We start from the raw sequence: 21364 nt of genomic DNA, 5'->3' as shown, positions 1-21364 counted from the left end.
TTGACCTACTGTTTAAAAAAGAAATCTAATCTAATATTTGATCAAATATTAATTTGTTCAGACCGGACACCACACTTTTTACATTAAAGAAATAAGGGAAGCAAACTAAAAGAGAATAGCAGTAAATATGTGAGACATCAGACTATTTCTCTTTTAATTTTTAACATTTCTTTAACTTTTTTATATCAGATGGAGAAATGGGCCTATAATATAAAGCAAACAATCCAATAGAAGGTTCAGAAAGTTGGACTTGAAGCGTGAAACATTTTCATGTGACGATTTAAAAGGTTTCCAGACAATTTGTTTGTGAAAGTTTAAAAACGTTTAGTGGTTTTATGTATGTTATTTTTTGTTTATTAAAAAAACATTAATTCATAACAAGTCACACTTGTTCTAAACCTGTAAGATGGGATATTATATATTATTACAGGTCCAAGCTGCAGACACACAGTCGATGTGTATTGCATTCATATTGAAAATATATTAATCGATTTTTTATTTGTTCAGAAAACAGTGTCTCATATATTTAGAAAAACTGAGCCAATTTTTTTGATAGAATTTATTTTATCTCATAATTCTGAGATAATTGTCATAAATTCAGAAAAACTGAATACATTTTTTCTATTTTTTCAGAAAACAGTATCTCATAAATGCAGAAAATCTGAGCCATTTTTTAATAATTTATTTTATCTCAGAATTCTGAGATAATTATGTCATAAATTCAGAAAAAAACAAATAAATTTTTTTCTATTTTTCCAGAACAGTATCTCATCAAGTCAGAGCCAATTTTTTAATGATTTATTTTATCTCAATTCTGAGATGATTATGTCATAAATTCAGAAAAACATAGTCCATTTTTAAAAATAATTTATTTTGTCTCATAATTCTGAGATAATCGTCATAAATTCAGAAAAACAATCAATTTTTCCAGAAAACTATCTCAAATTCAGAAAATTAGAGCCATTTTTTAAAAATAATGAATTTTATCTCATAATTCTGAGATAATTATGTCATAAATTCAGAAAAACACTCAATTTTTCCAGAAAACAGTATCTCAAATTCAGAAAATTAGAGCCATTTTTACAAAACAATAAATTTTATCTCATAGTTCTGAGATAATTATGTCATAAATTCAGAAAAACAGTCAATTTTTTAATTTTCCGTGTGACTGCAATACGCTTCCTCAGTCGACACTGAAACTGATTACTAATGTTCTGACGAGGCGTCTGACCGCAGGAGTGTCTGTGGTGAAGATGAAGATGAGGATGAGGATGAGGATGAGGAGGAGGAGGATGAGACATGTTCGGCTGCAGAAGCTGCCCGGGAGCCTCTGAGCAGTGGCAGCAGCGCCCCCTGCTGCTGCGCTGAGCGCAGAGCACGTCGGGGATTATTACTTCATCACTACAGTCCTGAGCTCGTTACTTCCACACCTGCATGGACGAACACGTCACGTGCTGGAAATCATCTGAATAATCATAACAACACTCATCCCCACGGAGCTCCGAGTTGGGAAATTCATAACGCATCATATCTGTCTGTTAGATATTATATAAAAATACCAAAAAAAATAAAATTATTGGAAGTGAGAAATGTAATTAAAAAAAAAAGTGTAATAATAATAATCACACACAGGAAATGCAAACGCTGCAGCGCAAAGTGCGCAACGACACAGCGCGAGCAGGAGGGGTGGAAAGAAAGGCAGAAAGAAAGAAAGAAAGGAGAGAAAGAAGAGGGAAAAAAAACCCAGGCTGTTTAAAGCGAGGAGCCAGAAAATGGGTTAAAAAAAGGGGGTTTGAGCGTTTCGTCGCCTGCAGCACCCAGAAGTGAACAGCAGGCGACCCGGAAGGTTTGGAGTCGGACTGAAGCGCAGCGGAAAGAAGAAGAAGACTCCAAAAAAAAAAATCCTTTATCAAACATTCCTCCTCCGCCGGCCTCAGGTACGATCTCGCCTCTGCGCGGTTTTTTTTTTTTTTTTTTGCTTGATTATTATTATTCTAAAAAATTTTATTCCCACATCCTTTCCCCCCCTTCCTTTTTTTTTTTTGCCGTCGACCTGCTTTGTCTCCGATGCGACTCGTGCAAAAGTTAGAATTCTTTCTTGAAAAAAAACAACAGCGTCTCCTGCGCCTGGAACGCGGGGGAGAAAAAACGCCGTTTTCTTGCGCCGTCGTTGCATTAAAAAGGTTGAGATTTACGCACGAGAGCGCGCGCGAGCGCGTTGTCGTCGCTGTTGTGTGTTTTTTTTTCCCCTCTCCTCTCCCTCCCGGCTGCGGATCGTCCAGCGAACGACAGGAGGATCGTTGTAGGAAGTGTGGGGCTGCTTCTTCTTTTTTTTTTTTTTTTTTTTTTTCCTCCTCTCTTCCTCCTCTTCCTCCTCTTCTTCCTCCGCCGGGCTATTCAAACCCGCACATCAAAGTAAACAATCATCGCTCCTCTCTTTAATGCAAATGTTGCCACGAGCGGCGCGCGCGTCGCGGCCGCGGTGGCGCGCACGCGCGCCTCCAAACAGCCGCACGTTTTTTTTTTTTTTATCTGCTTTATAATATTCCCCATCTGCAGAATATGGCGTCCCGTGCTTATAAAAATAAGACCGGGCTGCCATTTTTGTTTTCCTTTTGTCTGAATTTTTTTTTTTTTTTTTAATAAAACTGTCTGAGAATGTGGGAGAGGCGCTGCGGAGGAGCGAGGAAGAGGAGGATGATGAAGAGGAGGAGGAGGAGGAAGAGGAGGAGGAGGAGGAAGAGACGTTTTTTTCGAAAAACTCTTCATTTCGAACCTTTTGTTTAGTTTCATTGAAGCTCTGCGGCTCCGGCGGAGGCAAAAGTTAACCTCAACTTCTGATCGGGCTCGAGCTGCTTCCTGTCGTCACCTCGTGTCAGCTGACTGCCGGGAGTAACTGATTACACTGAGTGCAAGTAACGAGTAACTTGACGAGTCGTCCGTCTGCAACATGGCCACAGTCAGGAAGGCTTCTGCACGTTTCTATTTAAAAACGACAACAGAAATACTCTCCTTGTGTGTTTATGTCGAATTAAAGTACGATATAATAAGATTATACATCAATCACCTGATTCCCTAATTAGAAATACTATTATATCAAACTATTATATCAGAAAAAGAAATAAAGCTAATTTGACTCATATATACTACATATATTCAATAAAAACAATCTTTTCCATTAAAAAACACTTTGTTTTATCGCCTGATTCTCTCTAACTAGAAGTAACTAATTACAAGTATTGCTTTCATATAATTTTCACCACAGGTTGACGGATTACTGAATATTTCTACTTGAGTACTCAAAATGACCATCGTACTACGACTCCAGTACTGAATAAAAGTAATGTAATGTTTCTAGGGTATTTTTTCAAGTAGCACTTGTATATTTCACTAAACTATCTGTACTCGAGTACAGTCACGAGTACAGTAACGACCACGCTGCAGAAACGTGGTACTACCGTGACGTCGCTTGTTTACTACTAAATAATTGATGTATAAGTACAAAATACTAGAAATGTATATATATCAGGTATCAGGGGTATCAGGGTATATCTGATATCCAGGGCTGGAAGTAACTAATTACATTACTGACGGAGTTGTATTTCATATATTTTTTATGTAACTTTAACCAGAAGTGAAAGAATTCCTGAATTTCTCTCTAACTAGAAGTAACTAATTACAAGTATTTCTTTCATATAATTTTCACCACAGGTTGACGGATTACTGAATATTTCTACTTGAGTACTCAAAATGACCATCGTACTACGACTCCAGTACTGAAAAAAAGTACTCTAATTAGAAATACCCGCATTAACATTGATATGTAATGTTTCAAGAGTATTTTTTCAAGTAGCACTTGTATATTTCACTAAACTGTCTGTACTCGAGTACAGTAACGAGTACAGTAACGACCACGTTGCAGAAACGTGGTACTACGTGACGTCGCTTGTTTACTACTAAATAATTGATATAAAAGTACAAACTACTAGAAAATGCAGTTGTAACTTATGTGACATGGTGTAATATTATGAGTAAAATGACAGATTATTTAACGTATCGATCAAATATGCCAAGGTGACCTGATATCCAGGGCTGGAAGTAACTAATTACATTACTGACTGAGTTGTATTTCATATATTTTTTTATGTAAATTTAACCAGAAGTGAAAGAATTGCTGAATGTTTGTACTCGAGGAAAACACATTTCCGTATGCGAGGTACCTCTTGGTGTCATTGTAATCGCATTACAGGCATTTGTTACATTTTAATTAAAGTATAACTACAGTTACATTGTATTGCTTAAAAGACACAACTGAAATACATACATGTACAAAGTATCGTTTTCCAGAGTTACTCAGAGTATTAGTTTTTACCTGTAGCATTTACAAACAGCCACTTATGGAAGTAACAGATTACAAATACTCACAATAATACTCTTGTCATGTTTTTCAGTACTTTTCTACTTGTGTTTTTCTAAACGCTGCATAAATGTGATCATTTGAACCAAGTACTACAGTTACATTGTTATTCACCACTCAAGTACTCACATAAAAGTATAAAATACTTTTTTTTTAATCCACAACTTTTACCTTAAAGTTTCACCTGAGCTGAAAGTAACTATTTACAAATACTCACATTACTGTTAATAAGTCATGTTTTGGCGTGTTTGTACTTTTATTTCAAGGAGCATAGTTACATTTTGAAAAGAAGCTTAAAGTCTGTCCTTCATAACAAGAAAAAAAAAATACTCAAGTTGAATTACAAATGACTACTTATCAAGTATTTTTAACTAGATTGATACTAACCGACACACTAGAACGCTCAATGTTTCTCTGTTGCCTGAAGAAGTAGTTTAATATTATTATTTACATGCACATAAGTACAGTTATCGTTCAGTTAATTCACCTCTCGACTGAAATAACGTGTATTTTTCTGGTTTACCAGTTTAAAGGCATTTTAAACTAAACGAAGGTGGAATATTTCGACTAAATGTGACTTTAAATATTCTACAACGATGGAAAATTGTGTAAAAAGTGGCTGAAATTGAGTTTGATTCATTAATTGAAGCTGCGACGAGAGGTTCAGTCCAGTCGCATCAATAATACGTTGATACCGAGCTCAATGCAGTTGTTGTTGTTGTTGTTGTTGTTGTTGTTGTTTGGCCGAAGGATTTGAGAAAGAGAAATATTACTGCATGTCGGATGGATCTGTAAACTTCAGCCTGTGGAACGTTAATGGTTCTACTATGTCGGAACATTTTGGAACTAATTGATATTTTAATCACAGTAACTTTCGTATTATTGAGCGCAGAAGAAGAAAGGTCGGCGTTACATGATGCGCCTGAACGCATCACCCATGTATCGCCTGTCGGATATAGAGACGTCACCGTGGGGAGACACTGAGCAGGGAGCGTCTCCACGGCAACAGGCGCTGATCTCCTTTGATCTCCATGAGGCGGCGCTCATCCGCTTTGTACGGGACGTTTTTTTCACAGTTTTTTGGGGGATTTAATCGGAAACGGTTAAACGTTAACGTCCCAAAATCAAATGTATTGATCCCTGAAGATGACAAATCATGTCATGCAATTCAGGTTGATAGTTATTAAGGTAATAAACAAACAGAAAGTGAGGAAGCAGAGAGGGAAATATTCAAATTTATCCTGAATGAGCTGAGTTTTTAATAAAATTTTGATTTATTCTCTTGACACATTTCTGCCATTTTGCACAAATCTTTAGTTTAACAATGCTCATGTTGTTTACTGCCAAAATTCTAAACGTCAGACATGATGGATAATCCGGCTTGTTTTAAAAGTAGATTCTTGTTTTACTTTTACTATTGATTTTACACAATAATCCATTTCAAGGTGTACGATCCATTTAAATTGATTTGCTTCATGAGCAGAATATTTCACGTCAAGTTTGAGGTTATTCTCAGATTCAGTGTTTATATCTTGTAGAGGTGCTTCACTCTTGCAGTGTAACCCCCCCCCATGTTTTTATCCTCGTTTCTCCTCCAGCTCATGAAATCCATATCTCATATTCTGCGTCTTTGACCGCGGCCACGTTGGGGGGGGGAAAAAAACAAACTATGATATTTCTTCCTGAGGAGATTTAGAAAAAACTCAGTTGTGATGTTTGGTTTTCATTTCCGGGATTGTGATTGGCTATCCTGGCTTCACCTTTCTCGTTACACTGCCCCCTGCAGGCCTGGCTGCTCATAGCGGCTCTGAACCAGGCGGATATGCACGTTTTTTTAAAAAGATGTTTTTTTGGGGGGGAAATGTGGCGGAAGAAATATCAGTTTTTTGGTAAAAAAAAAAAATAAAAATCCGGGTCCATGTAAACGTGAGCCTGTGTGTCGCCGTGCTCGGTGACCTTTGACCTCCCTGGAAAGGCCAGAGAATCACACAATTCCATGATGTGATGTCTAAACCTCTCTCAAGTCAATAGAGACTCAGTTCTCGCGGCAGCAGCGTCTTGACGGTTGTTTTGACTCGTCGCTTTTAGCGTTTGGCTCTCGACTCGACCCCGACCTTCATGTGTCGGCATGTTGAGGTATGAAAAGTGAAGTTTCCCTCAAGACGAGTGCGTTCGGTCCGGAGACGAGCGGCGACACACAGGAAGTGGAAGTCGCCGTCACTCAGAAGGTGTTGCGTTCGGGGAAGCGACCCCCCCCTGCCCCCCCCCCTCCAGGAAGTGAAGGCGATCCCCTCCGGCATCATTAGAGGAATACTTTGCGGGGTGTGCGGCGCTGCTCGCACCCCTGGACGTATCGGGTTTGTTGGTCTTGGCCGGGAGGCGGGGGGGGGGGGGGGGGTGGTGTGTGGGGGGCGAAGGGGGGGTGGAGATGAGGGGGGGGTGCGCTACGCTCCTGCTAAGCCAAACAGACTCAGGAATGGCGGAGTGTGCCAAGACATGCAACGCAAAATGTTTTTAAAAAGGGCTTCACACGGGGCCAAGAGGAGAAGTCGTGGAAGAGGGTAGAGGGAAAAGAGAAAAGGGGAAAGAGAACAGAGAAAAGGCGTCTCGGCCTTAAAATAGGAAAGTTTCAGGCCGTCTGGGTTTCTGGAAACGCAGCAGGGACGGAGCGCTGAGGCGGCCGAGGCCCGGTGAAAGCAGACGCTCTGCACTAGAACAGGTTTGTTTAAAGACATGACAGAAAAAAAGATGTAAAAACACCACTACTTACACTGGATGAAGCCTCGACGTGGACGAGAGCGTTTGGATCTCTGACCTCCTTCGGTGAAAACTGCAGTTTTCAGTTTCCGGCTGGCCGGGGGCCGGGGGCCTCCAGTGCGGAGGAGCAGAGATCGTCAGATTAGGACCCGGGCCTCTGTCGTTTCTAACATTTGTGTTTGTTCTGATAACCTCTGAGAGCCTATCTCTCAGGCAACATGCCCATCAAGTTGACATGTCGGCGGGAAAACAAAAAAACAAAAAAAAAATCCTTTCAATGGCTTAAACCGCCTTTCTTTTCTTTCTTTTTTTTAATGCGTCTCACTGCGATAATTAACCATTTTGGAGATTAACTTAGAAATCTCATCTATTTGAGAAGTAGAAGCTCCAAATGCTTGAAAATGCTTCAATCACAAGACGTTTTCTGGGATTTTCCTCGTCAAACGGTCGACTGTTGCCGGGCGGAAAAGGGTTAACTGCTGTTTTCAATGCAGAGCAACAGAAATCCTGCACTGTGTCCACTGAACGCATGGCAGCAAGTCTTATTTTCTAATATCGCAATGACTACATACAAACACTTAATGGTTTTGTAATTACAGCCTTTCTCATTTTTGTGAGCGGTTCACACAATGAGCAGAGGCCATAGAAATACGCATGTCGTTACTGCGATAATGATGATTCAGCAATATGTTGCTTGTCATAATGAACTTTTTTTTCTGTAGCATCTTTTTGATTTGACATGAAAATCAGGGAAGCACCGATCCAGGGTTTTTGTTCACTTCCGATCCGATCCTGATACCCAAATCTGAAAATATGATTCTTTATATTATCAAATATTATTCCGATACCAGAGCTGTGGTTGCTTTAATCATATTATTATGATTATTGTTGATTTTATATGAGGCTGTAATAAACTCCTCTCTACAGTAAAGTAAGAAATGTAGGAATGTTTTCTGTCAAAAGACAACTTGAGGTTAGTAGAAGGTCAGAAAAAGTATTTTTGTTCTAATGGACAATGTGAGTCTGATGACATCATCATCTCATAATAAACTAGTTCTATCTTTAAAACCTCAGAATCACTTTATTAATTCCTGGCGAAATTCTTTAGCAACGCAGCACAAACTGTAATTTTCACAGTTCTGACGCAACATTGGGACTGTTGAAAAGTCGGTTAGCACAATGGCGCTAGTTCCGTAGCATCCTGAGCTGACTGTAAACTGCGGAGTGGATTATCTGAACGGAGGCGGGTCTCAATGAGATGCGGGGTTAACGGGGAAAATATAGTGGTGGGATGATGTAGAGATGTGAGACCAGTAGGTGGCGGTAGAGCAACATTCATGGATGCAAACTACCGTAAAACCAAACAGAAGAAGAAGAAGCAGAAGCGCAGATGAAGCTTCACGGATCAGAAACCTCCGTATGCTGGATCGGGAATTTCCGATCCGTGAATTACGTTCATACCGGAACTCGATACTGGATCGGACCGGATGACCCTACATCAGGGGTCGGCGACCTTTAATGCTCAAAGAGCCATTTGGTCCCGTTTCCCACTGAACACAACACCCAGAGAGCCGCACACGTTTTATTTTGACAGTCCCACAGGAAGACCACGCCAGGACGACACGACACACAAAACCTCCTTCACTGCTGGTTGACGACTTACAACTAATAAACTAAACTACATGAACTAAGCAACACAAACACAATTACTACCAACACTGCAAACCTAACATAACCCCCAATAATTACATTTAAAATACGACAAACAGAAACTCCCATAATGCATTGCAGCTCTCAGCTCCTTTATCGCTACACATTATTAAAATGGAAGATAAATGTGGGAGATCTGGATTGTTAGAACCATGAGTGTGATGGTGTGTCTTTAATGTCCTGTAGTTGTTGTGGAATTCACTAGAATGTTCCGTCACTCTCAACAAGTCTGGAATGAACCTCCTGGAACTGTCGGCTTTTACTGTGAAAGGTACAGGAAGCTCCCAGTTGAGCTGCTGTCATGACCTGCAGCCGCGATTCTACGTTCTTCATCTTTTATTGTTGTAATGACGTCACGTCGCTGCGTCGTTCACGACCCTACATTTTACCACTCTTTGTAGGGACTGCGCTCTGGGTGCGCTTTGCCTCCTTACGTCCCTCTCTGGGTGGCTTTGCCTCCTTACGTCCCTCTCTGGGGTGCGCTTTGCCTCCTTACATCCGTCTCTGGGTGCCTTGCCTCCTTACGTCCCTCTCTGGGTGGCCTTGCCTCCTTACGTCCCTCTCTGGGTGGCCTTGTCTCCTTACGTCCCTCTCTGGGTGGCCTTGCCTCCTTACGTCTCTCTCTGGGTGGCTTTGCCTCCTTACGTCCCTCCAGGATGACCTGCAGTGGGACGGAGGCTCCAGGAGGGGCCAAAGAGCCGCGTGTTGCCGACCCCTGCCCTACATGAAAACATCAAATATCTATTAGATTGTAAAAAGTAAAATAATAGGAAAGAGTTCTCCCGCGCGGCTCGCGGATTAAAAACTCCCCTGTGAGGCCGCCGACCAGCTCGTCTCTCGCTGAGTCGTCGCTTTCGGTCCCAGAATCTGCTTCCTCCTGCCTCACCAGCCTCCTTTGTTTGTGTTTTGTTTTTTTTTATTTCAGGATGGCTGAACCTCGATTTAACAACCCGTACTTCTGGCCGCCGCCCCCCGCGATGCCCGGCCAGGTGAGTGACGTCACGCTCCGTAACGTTTCCTTTCTGAAAGCTCCTCCACACCACCAGCAGCCGCTCAGGCTTCATTGATCACCGTCTTTACTTCTGCATTTTAACTGATTGACTCGTTTCCCTGAAGCCTCCACGGAACGACTCCTCAACGTTGGGTCTCGTTTTTGGCTCATTTGCACACGAGTCGTTCTCACAAAGGCTCTTAATTCCTGTTTTAACGTTTAAATATCTTTGAATCGACTTTATGTTTGTTGAGTCTACGTTAATAACAAGATTTTCCAAGAATAAATATCATCACAAGCTGAAGTAAAATTGTGAGATTTTTCTTTTTAATCGATAGACAGCCCTCCTTTAAATAATAACTGATATGAGGAAATAGTTAAAACCACATTAAATTGGGGGGGGGGTATAAAAAAAAACTGGAATTACACAAAAAAGAAAAACTAACATGGGCCATGATGGTTAAAAAGCTCAAATGTCAAAATTTCTCCCCAAAAATGCTTAAAAAAGATTGAAACATTTAAATCAGGTCTAAATAAAAAGCAGCGTCGGCCTCGTTTTTTTAAAGGTAAACATGTTTTTGCGGCTCCATTAAATTTAATTTGGTGGAAAGTGACACAGACGGCAGAGGAGTTAGTCTCAAGACAACTAAATGCATTCTTTTTTTTTTTTTTTATTCATTTCAGGCATGTGACATTTAATACATGTCAATATTCCTACACACACACATCCAAAAATATGTTCACCATTTCATTATTTAATTAGTTTATATCTTATGAAAATGTAGTGATACAAAAAATAATCTATTTCTAATTAGACCCACACATACTTAACAACACATACATCTCTCATATATCTAATTAACACGTCTGGAAAGAGGTAGGAAGAATTAAACTTATCAAATCCCACCTCTTCTCCAATATTTATTAGTTGGATATAAGACTTTTTAACTCTTCGACCTCCGTCAGAGCCTCCATCACCACCTGGACTAAATTACATTGATACTTATATTATAGCATATATTTCATATTGCACGTACATATACATATATTTATACATGTGCAAGTACACTATTGCCATTGGTATTATTATTATTATAAGTATATTATTACTATTGGTATTATTATTATTATTACTGATATATATATATTGTTATTGTTATTTTATTGCTACCATTATTAGTAGTACTATACACGAGTATTATACACTATTACACACTGTTATTATCTATATTATTGTTATTAGTATTATTATATAATGCCTACTTCTAATGGCTCTGCCACTGCACCTTACTATTTATTTATCTTGCTTTTATCTCATCTTATTTCTAAGTGCCCATGTTCCGTTCTGTGTTTTACTTTATGTCTTATACCCAGATATTTTTATATTTTTATTCTTTACTTTTATTTCTATTTTATCGTATTTTATAATATTCGTACGTACCAGATTGCTGCAACAAAACAATTTCCCTTCGGGGATGAATAAAGTAATTATCTTATCTATCTATCTATAATTATCTTTATGTATTAAAGTAGTATTAAATATGTAACTAACAGTAAGAAAGTTTATCCAACGTAAAAGACTTATAAATACATTTATACACACAGAATATTAATTGTGATGAAACCATGAAAAACCACATTCAACTTTCAAGTAAATACCATCAAATCAAGGAAACCAGACTTTAAGTTGAAAGCGTTTAGTGTTTTTTAATGAGCAGTGTTTCTATAATCACACGTGTCGTCACGTTTCTCTCCTGTGGGGGGAAACGCCTGTTGCTGCCATGCAGCCTTTTAGCCTGCATGCTTTTATTTTGTCGGTGGCGCTGGTTTCCTGCCGAGCCTCCGGGCGACGGGCTGCATGCTAGCTCTTCCTGCTATAGAGGGAACCGTTGCTGCGTAAACTGCCTGACTGAACTGACGCCGGCTGTTTTCTTGTCACAAACGTTGGTTCCTGGCTGTCAGCTGGATAACCTAGTGTTGATCAATAAAATCAAGGAGCAGCTGATGGCCGAGAAGATCCGACCGCCCCACCTGCCCCCCGCCTCGGCCCCCTCCCAGCAGCCCCTGCTGGCCACGCCCACCCAGGCCGAGGGCGGCCAGCACGCCATGCCCAAAGCCCAGCAGATGCCGGTCCTGCACAGCCACAGCCCGTCTCAGCCCGACGTCGCCCTGCACGCCCGGCCCGCCTCCAGCTCCGTCGCAGGTACTCCGGCCTCCACGGGGGGGGGGGGGGGGGGGGGGGGGAATCCCTCGCCTCGCCTCGTCACTTCATCTGTTGCTAACCCTAGCCGACGGCGTGTTTTAACTCTCCGCACTCCTGTTGGCGTGGTATTTTTTCAAAATCCAGGTCGAATTCTGGGCGACGTAAACTTGAACCTGGACGACAAGGCAGCGATCAAAGCCCGAGGACTGTGGGAAGACTGGCACCTGCGTCAGCTGATAGACCACCCCTCCAGGACCAACCACGTCTCAGGTGTGTGTGTGTGTGTGTGTGTGTGTGTGTGTGTGTGTGTGTGTGTGTGTGTGTGTGTGTGTGTGTGTGTGTGTGTGTGTGTGTGTGTGTGTGTTCCACAGTAAAGTTTTGCATCGCTGTCATGTTTCACTACAACACTAATCCAGAGGCAAAACAGAAAATAAATTAGTCAATGTGTTTTAATTTTTAGACTTTGTGATGTCACACTGCAACCTGACTAAACCCCCCCCCCCCCACCCCCCCTACCCCCCCCCCCGTCATCATTTGAGCCAAAACAAATCGTCATTATCAATTACATTCAATTCAAAGCTTCACATATCAGTGTTATTAGTAGTACTATACACGAGTATTATACACTATTTCACACTGTTATTATCTGTATTATTATTATATAATGCCTACTTCTAATGGCTCTGCCACTGCACCTTACTATTTATTTATCTTGCTTTTATCTCCTGCTTATTTCTAAGTGCCCATGTTCCGTTCTGTGTTTTACTTTATGTCTTATACCCAGATATTTTCATTTTTTACTTTTATTTCTATTCTATCGTATTTTATAATATTCTATGTACCAGATTGCTGCAACAAAACAATTTCTCTACGGGGATGAATAAAGTAATTATCTATCTATCTATCTATCTATCTATCTATCTATCTATCTATCTATCTATCTATCTAAATCCAAAAATAGGCCTGTTGTTACACTGAGTGTCCACTTGGTGGCACTGTAGGCCAAGTGTGTGGATGTTCATTCATTCACCTGAGGGTCACGGAGCGATGGAGCCGATCCCATCTGACCTTTTAGTGATGGAAAGGTCACGAGTTCATAGCAGGACACACACACACACACACACACACACACACACACACACACACACACACACACTTAATTCCAATGTACCCTGAAAATGAACTCGTTTTGTTTTGTTTTTTTAAACGTTTGGGTGTTTCAGGCGTGGCGCTGGCGTCCCGGACGGGCAACCTCAACCCGTCGGAGATCATCACCCCCACCACGCCCACCTCCAGCAGCCACGGCCGGCTGGGCGGGGCCCCCACCCCCCACCTCCTGTCGGGGCTGGCCTGCGGTCAGGGCATCGAGCCGGGCAAGAGCAACGGGGGGCTGGTGGGGCTCCTCGGCCCGCCGCCCAAGCAGGAGCGGGGGCGGAAGAAGATCAAGGCGGAGAACGGCTCCTCCCTCCTGGTGGTGCCCTACCCCATCCTCGCCGCCGGCAACGACCAGTCCTGCGTCACCATCACCACCAAAGAAGGGAAAACCTACAGGCAAGAGGAGACGGTTCTGCTCTTCAGCCAACAATATGGCTTCCAACCTGCCTCGTTAACGCTTGAGAGTAGTCTTCTTCCTTTTCTTCTTCTTATTCTCCCTCCTCTTCTTCTTCTTCTTCTTCTTCTTCCTCTTCTTCAGTGGCAGTTTGTCTGCCTAAAAGTTGCATTAGCGCCAACTGCTGGTTCTTTCTATCTACATCGTTCCCTCCCTCTAAAAGCCCTTAAGCGATCAGAAATATCCTTAGAGCAGTGTTTTTCAACCTTTTTGAGCCGAGGCACACTTTTTTCTTTGGAAACATCTGGAGTCACACCACCACCACCCGAAAAAGTTAAAATGTTAAACTGTGTAGCCTCTATTAACAATATAAAGTCTTTCTCATCAAAGTTTTATCAACAGGAATCCAGTAAATCCAGAAAGCAAGGACTTTTTTTTAATAGTGCCTCCCTCAGTGTGAAACCTGGACCTGATGGATGAAGAGCTGAGATCCTGGTTTTCAAAAACTTCTCCATCACTGTCACTGACACAGTACTTTGATACAAGATGGTAGCAGGAGGTGGAGATGAACCACACTGACGTCTGTCACTTTACATTTCACCGGCAAAGTTCTGTGCTGCCCTCTAGTGGTGAAGAGTATTTATACAGGATTACTCTGCAACACACTGTCGCTGTGAGAGCAAAGGTTTTTTTTTAGAAAAAAATGTGAAATGTGATAATTTCCCACGGCTCAGCTGACGATCTGGAGGAAACACCAGAGGTTGAGAAACACTGCCTTAAAGTCAGTAAATCATGGGCGTTGGTGTTTAAATTTCCAGATGAAAACTAAAACTGAACAGAATTGACCAGAAATGTAAAAAAAAAAAAGACTTCCTGTAAGAGTATCTTCTAAAGCTTGTTCACTGCTTCAGCAGCATTTTCACTCTTAACGGACCTTTTTCAGGTTTGAACTCGTCGCTTTATGTTTAAAGACGTGACGTTGGAGAATATTTCCGTATGTTTTTATAGTTTTAAGACAAAACCATCGATTAGGAGCCGGTTAAACCTTTTAATATCACCAGGCTCAACACTTCCCGTTTTAACACCGTGAACAGTTTGCCAGAGTAAAAGCAGCAGAGTGGACGTGGGCGGAGCTGCTCGCCTCACACTGACGACTCCCCCTGTGTCTTTGTCCTCCTCGCAGGTGTAAAATGTGTCCGCTGACCTTCTTCTCCAAGTCCGACATGCAGATCCACTCCAAAACGCACACGGAGCCGAAGGCGCACAAGTGTCCTCACTGCACCAAGTCCTTCTCCAACGCCTCCTACCTGGCGCAGCACCTGCGCATCCACCTGGACGTCAAACCCTACCGGTGCTCCTACTGCGAGAAGTGCTTCCGCCAGCTCTCACACCTGCAGCAGCACACCAGGTACCTGGGGGGGGAGAGAGGAAGGACAGAGAGAGGTAGGAAGGTGAGAGGGAGGGAGAGAGACAGGGAGGGAGGGAGAAGGAGAGAGAGGTAGGAGGGAGAGACAGAGGGAGGGAGAGAGAGGTCGAAGGGACAGAGGGAGGGAGAGAGAGACAGGGAGGGAGAGGGAAGGAGAGAGAGACAGAGAAGGAGAGAGAGGTAGGAGGGAGAGAGAGGGGTAGGAAGGAGAGAGGGAGGGAGGGAGAGGTAGGAAGGAGGGGTAGAAGGGGAGGGAGGCGGGGGGAGAGAGGAAGGACAGAGAGAGGTAGGAAGGTGAGAGGGAGGGAGAGAGACAGAGGGAGGGAGGGAGAAGGAGAGAGAGGTAGGAGGGAGAGACAGAGGGAGGGAGGGAGAGGTCGAAGGGACAGAGGGAGGGAGAGGGAAGGAGAGAGAGACAGAGAAGGAGAGAGAGGTCGAATGGACAGAGGGAGGGAGAGAGAGAAAGGGAGGGAAGGAGGGAGAGAGGGAAAGAGAGAGAGAGAGAGAAGGGACAGGGAGAGAGGGAAGGAGAGAGAGACAGAGGGAGGGAGAGAGAAGGAGAGAGAGGTAGGAGGGAGAGGGAGGGAGAGAGAGAAAAAGGAAGGGAAGGAGGGAGAGACAGAGGGAGGGAGAGAGAGAGATAGAGGGAAGGAGAGAGAGACAGGGGGAGGGAGAGAGGGAAGGAGAGAGAGGTAGGAGGGAGAGAGAGCTGGAGGGAAGGAGGGAGAGAGATGGGTAGGAAGGAGAGAGGGAGGGAGAGAGGGGTAAAAGGGGAAGGAGATGGGGGTGAGAGGGAGGGAGAGAGGTTGAAGGGATAGAGGGAGGGCGAGAGAGATAGAGAGGGAGAGAGAGGGAGGAGGGAGACATGACGACATGCATGACGAGAATCATGGGAGAGAGGGGTAGGAAGGAGAGAGATGGAGGGATGGAGGGAGGGGGAGAGAGATTTTGGGACGCTAGCGACAAACCGTTTCTGACTAAATACCTTTTTTTTACAAAACATGAAAAAAGTGTCTCATACAAAGCAGAAGAGAGCGGCGCCTCATCGAGGTCAAAGGAGATCAGCGTGTGTTGCCATGGAGACGCTCCTCGCTCAGTGTTTCCTCCAGTGACCTAGCTGGTTAGCGTCGATATGAGCTAGCGGCTAACACTCCAGTGTTGGAGCCCGGCCCGCTGGTTTCCTCCCGGTTCTTTGATCCGGAACGTCTCAAGACGGCAAAATACGTTTCTGCATTTATTTGAGGCAAATAGAACAAAGTGCAATGACCATCGCCGGCCACCAGGGGGCCTCGCGCAGCAGCAGACTCAGGAAGAGTGCCCGACCTGGGCCGCACCAACAAGAACTCCGTGTTTAAAGTGACTGAAATCACATTTCTGCTCCAGCAGCCAGGAGTTGAACCTGTGTACTTTAAACAACATGAGCGGTGGGCGTGTTCCGCAGTTTAAATAAGGAGAGGCGCTCATCACGGGGTTTTATAATTGCCGCTTGTTGTGCTCTGCCTCTTCCCGTCTGACCCGTTTCTCCTTTCAGAATCCACACGGGCGACCGGCCGTACAAGTGCGCCCATCCTGGGTGTGAGAAAGCGTTCACTCAGCTCTCCAACCTGCAGGTACGCCTCACCTGGAGTCACGGCCTGACGTCACAGGATCCGCAGTCTTTTTGAGGTTTTTTTCTCAGGCGGCGGTGGATTGTGTCGACGTACCTAAAAACCTTTTATTTTTTATATATATATATTAAATGTTTGAACCTTAAAGCCCCGTTGAAGGATTTTTCTGTCCTCTGGGATATTAGACTTAGACTTTCTTTTATTGTCATTGCACAGAACATCACACAGTGAGGAAACTGGCAACGGGATGTCGTTGCTTAGCAACCGGTAAAAAAAGGCATTAATAAAAAAAAAAAAACGTGTTTAAATATATTTTAAAAAGTAGTGCAAACAGGCAAACATTTTAAATAAGGTGCATGTGAACGTAAAATAAAGGAGCAGGACGAGAAATGGGATAAAGTTGAATAATTGCACAGTGTGATGTTATTTGGCATTTAGAAGCCTGATGGCCAGATATGGGATATTAAAGGGGTCATATTATGTAAAATCCACTTCCTACAGGTTCTCCAGCAGTAATAGTCGTCTCCACATCTGGAACGACGCCCCAGAGGTGTAGAGAGTGTGTCCTCTCTCTCTCTCTCTCTCTCTTTTAAAAAGTGTGTTGCTCCAAGCAGCCAATCAGAAATCAAACCCTATGTAGTGTCATCGGGGGGGGGTTCAGCCAATCACAGTCAAGGTAGGCTCCTCCCCCCCTTTTGACTCCTCCCACAATCAGGCAGCTCTGCTCTGGCACATGGCGCTACTAGAGGAAGTACTTCCTCCTCTGCCCATAGATGGGCGTGTCTGTGGGCGGAGCCTGAGTCTCCAGGCCGAACGATATTTTGAAAGATGACCGTTTGTAGGAAAATGGAGGCACTGAGAGGGAAACAAAAACACTTTGTCCTCCGTACACATTGTTGAGTGACCGACGCTCCGTCTTCTCTCCCTGCAGTCTCACCAGAGGCAGCACAACAAAGACAAACCCTTCAAATGCGCCAACTGTTACCGTGCCTACGCTGACTCCGCCTCGCTGCAGATCCACATGTCTGCACACGCCATCAAGAACGCCAAGGCCTACTGCTGCAGCATGTGCGGCAGGGCGTACACCTCGGTGAGCGCACACAACACACGCACACGCACATGCACACGCACACACGCACACCTTTCAATCCATCAATCAAACCTTTAATTACACTTCAGTGGAGCCTGTTGTGCAGCAGGTTAATAATTCATGCTATTTAAACGGCACCAGCGGTGATCTCAGGACACTTCAACGGAGAAACTGTCATAAAACTGTCGGTTCATAAAAGATACGGACAAGGAAACGATTCGGTCTCAAGTTAAAAGCTCGAAACCGGATCCGACCTGATTTAGTGTTTTCATGATTGTGTGAACCAACAATGTGAATAAGTGAAGCTCCTGGCAGGATCCATGTTAGCGTCAGTCTGAACGACCACGTCCAAACACCAACCGCTCTCGTTTCCATGACAACCGGGCCTGACGACAGAGGAGCTTCCTGTTTCCATGATGACGGGGGATGTTTCCATGACGACATGACAAGCGCCATGGTTCCATGACGAGCGCCATGTTTCCATGACGACATGATGAGCGTCACGTTTCCATGACGACATGACGAGCATCACGTTTCCATGATGACATGATGAGCATCATGTTTCCATGACGACATGACGAGCATCATGTTTTCATGACGAGCGCCATGTTTCCATGATGACATGATGAGCGTCACGTTTCCATGATGAGCATCATGTTTCCATGACGACATGACGAGCATCATGTTTTCATGACGAGCGCCATGTTTCCATGATGACATGATGAGCGTCACGTTTCCATGACGAGCATCACGTTTCCATGATGACATGATGAGCATCATGTTTCCATGACGAGCATCATGTTTCCATGATGACATGATGAGCATCATGTTTCCATGACGACATGATGAGCATCATGTTTCCATGACGAGCATCATGTTTCCATGACGACATGATGAGCGTCACGTTTCCATGACGACATGACGAGCATCACGTTTCCATGATGACATGATGAGCATCATGTTTCCATGACGACATGACGAGCATCATGTTTTCATGACGAGCGCCATGTTTCCATGATGACATGATGAGCGTCACGTTTCCATGACGACATGATGAGCACCATGTTTCCATGACGACATGACGAGCATCATATTTCCATGACGAGCATCATGTTTCCATGACGACATGATGAGCATCATGTTTCCATGATGACATGATGAGCATCATGTTTCCGTGACGACATGATGAGCATCATGTTTCCATGACGACATGACGAGCATCATGTTTCCATGACGACATAGGGAGTGTAATGTTTCATTGTGACGCCAAATGATCAAGGAGCCGTTAAATCTGACGTGTTCCTGCTCTCTCTCTCTCTCTCTCTCTCTCTCTCTCTCTCTCTCTCTCTCTCTCTCTCTCTCTCTCTCTCCAGGAGACGTATCTCATGAAGCACATGTCCAAACACGCAGTGGTGGAACACGTGGTGTCCCATCACTCCCCCCACCACAGGACAGACTCTCCCATCATCCCTATACGGATCTCCCTCATCTGAGGCCCCGCCCTCCCCCGACAGAGACGCCCCCCCCCCCCCCCCCCCCCCCCGTGTGGTCCCGCCGCTCCGCTCCGGAGCCGGACGCCGCCGCCGCCACCGCCGCCCTCGCCCTCGGACGGGTCCCAGAAACGTGCCAGGTCGCCAGTATTTCGTGAAGAGGAGGTGTTTGAATGATCGTCTCCTCCCTCCGGTTTCTTTTGTCCGTTCTTGCTGACCAGATAGTATTATCGGGGACATCCAAAGATGATTTCTCAGCACTTTCAGGCCTGAAAACGACGGGCCTAAAAATGTCTTTTTATATACGACTTCACAGAAAGAAAGAAAAAAAAAAAAACAACAAAAAAACAAAACAAAACAAAAGATTGCTCCAGGCAGCTAGATGGGAAACCTTTTTAAACCTTTTGTTGTTGTTGTTGTTGCCATTTCACTTCTTTTTTTTTTCTTTTTTTTCTTTTTTCTTTTTTTTTATACGACCCTTTAATGTTTTCAATCAAGTGCAAATGCATTTGCATCAGAAATAGTCTTCCATTAGCTGGGTGGCAAAGTTCCCACGCAGGATAAAGCTCTCATGAATAATGTACTCGTATATATCGTGCCACTCCTCTCGTCCGTGTTTGCAAATATTTATCAATCATGTGGCCACAATGAAACCATGTGCCAGTCTTTTATTTTGTAACCCACTACCAACCTCTCCCAGGCCAGGAAGTGACACTCGACTATTTTTTTTTTAATTTTACAATGTAGTTCAAGTTTTCTTCAGATCAACTTTTCAGAAGCGTTTCACGAAAGACACAAAAAGACGAGACTTTACGCTGAGACGTCCTGAATGTGAGCTGAAACTCCCGCATTCGACAGTATTAACCAGTGATGTGAATTCAGTTCAAAACTGAACATTATTGATGTTTTGTGTTCATTTATTTTGCCAAAAAAAATTAATATTTTTTACTTCTTATGTTAATATATCATTTAAAGATGCACTTACAGTACTTTTTTCTTTTTTTTTTTTTTTTGCCCAGTTTGCTTTTAATTTTGTGCCAAAAAAAAAACCAACAACAAAAAAAAACAAATACAGTGGCAGACAGCACAGAAAACTCTCCTGGAAAACCTTAAAAAATAATAATAATAATAATTTCATCATCTTTAATGTCTTATGGAAGCGTCAGACCACAATAAGGCGAATCTCTCACTGATTTATGATTGAATTCTTTGCCATTTTATTCAAGCCTTAACTTTGTTGCATTCTGTTGTTCACTTTACGTTGACTTTTATGCCATAGCATGATATATACTGTAAATAAACTATATTGACTGTAAGCCCATTTTATAATAAATAGTTGTATAACACGTTTCTCAGTTTTTTGTTTTTTGTTTTTTGTTTCATTAGAACCTTTTATAATGAGGTCAAGTTCATCGTTTGAAAATGTTCCTCAAAAATCAGCAGCTGGATTATTATACATAGACGGAATATTGTCACATCCATCAGCGTTTGTTCATGTTTGGAATGAATTCCCGCGGGAATGTTTTGTTTTAGGGGCTAAATGAAGACGCCATAATAGCCTTTAGATTTAAACGTTCAAGTTTTTCTTTATTTTTTACACTATATGTGATAAAAATCTATATTTTTGCAAACTGTAACCGGAAATAATGTCGACAGCTAATTTTAATGAATCATTCTGAAGCAAAACAGTGAAAACGTCCACAGGATTCTATAGTTGTTGCATTTTGCTTTTCTTCCTAAAGGAGGTAAGGAAAGGAGGTAGGAGGCTTCTTAAAGGAGTTAGGAATGGTGTCAGGAGTTAGGAAAGGTGATAGGAGGCTTTCTAAAGGGGTTAAGGAAAGGTGTTAGGAGGCTTCCTAAAAGAGTTAGGAAAGGAGTTAGGGGGCTTCCTAAAGGTGTGAGGATGCTTCCTAAAGGGGTTAAGGAAAGGTGTTAGGAGGCTTCCTAAAGGAGTTAAGGAAATGTATTAGGAGGCTTCCTAAAGGAGTTAGGAGGCTTCCTAAAGGAGTTAAGGAAAGGTGTCAGGAGGCTTCCTAAAGGAGTTAAGGAAAGGTCCTAGGAGGCTTCCTAAAGGAGTTAGGAAAGGTGTTAGGAGGCTTCCTAAAGGAGTTAGGAAAGGTGTTA

General features: G+C 43.1%; 1 protein-coding gene across 2 annotated transcripts; it reads left to right on the top strand.

Moving 5' to 3' along the window:
* Window positions 1–1830: 1830 nt before the first annotated feature.
* Window positions 1831–20517, top strand: znf362a (zinc finger protein 362a). Of its 2 annotated transcripts, none has more exons than XM_080495562.1 (9): window positions 1831–1937; window positions 9810–9873; window positions 11871–12078; window positions 12223–12348; window positions 13302–13629; window positions 14811–15035; window positions 16585–16663; window positions 17592–17750; window positions 19124–20517. In XM_080495562.1, the coding sequence occupies exons 2-9, from the start codon at window positions 9811–9813 to the stop codon at window positions 19241–19243; spliced, it is 1308 nt and encodes a 435-aa protein (XP_080351688.1). In that variant the 5' UTR covers window positions 1831–1937; window position 9810; the 3' UTR covers window positions 19244–20517. The 2 variants fall into 2 exon arrangements, with proteins under 2 accessions (XP_080351688.1, XP_080351687.1); XM_080495561.1 differs by having other exon boundaries at window positions 11838–12078.
* Window positions 20518–21364: the final 847 nt, after the last annotated feature.

Source organism: Blennius ocellaris (assembly GCF_963422515.1).
Source record: "Blennius ocellaris genome assembly, chromosome: 4".
Lineage (NCBI taxonomy): Eukaryota > Metazoa > Chordata > Actinopteri > Blenniiformes > Blenniidae > Blennius > Blennius ocellaris.
This window is presented reverse-complemented; position numbering and strand designations above follow the sequence as displayed.

Excerpts from the sequence above, each read along its gene's own strand:
- znf362a (XM_080495561.1), top strand. The coding sequence starts at position 9,811 with ATGGCTGAACCTCGATTTAACAACCCGTACTTCTGGCCGCCGCCCCCC. Across the intron at positions 13,630-14,810 it reads AAAGAAGGGAAAACCTACAG|GTGTAAAATGTGTCCGCTGA; the intron begins GCAAGAGGAGAC and ends TCCTCCTCGCAG. Across the intron at positions 17,751-19,123 it reads GCGGCAGGGCGTACACCTCG|GAGACGTATCTCATGAAGCA; the intron begins GTGAGCGCACAC and ends CTCTCTCTCCAG.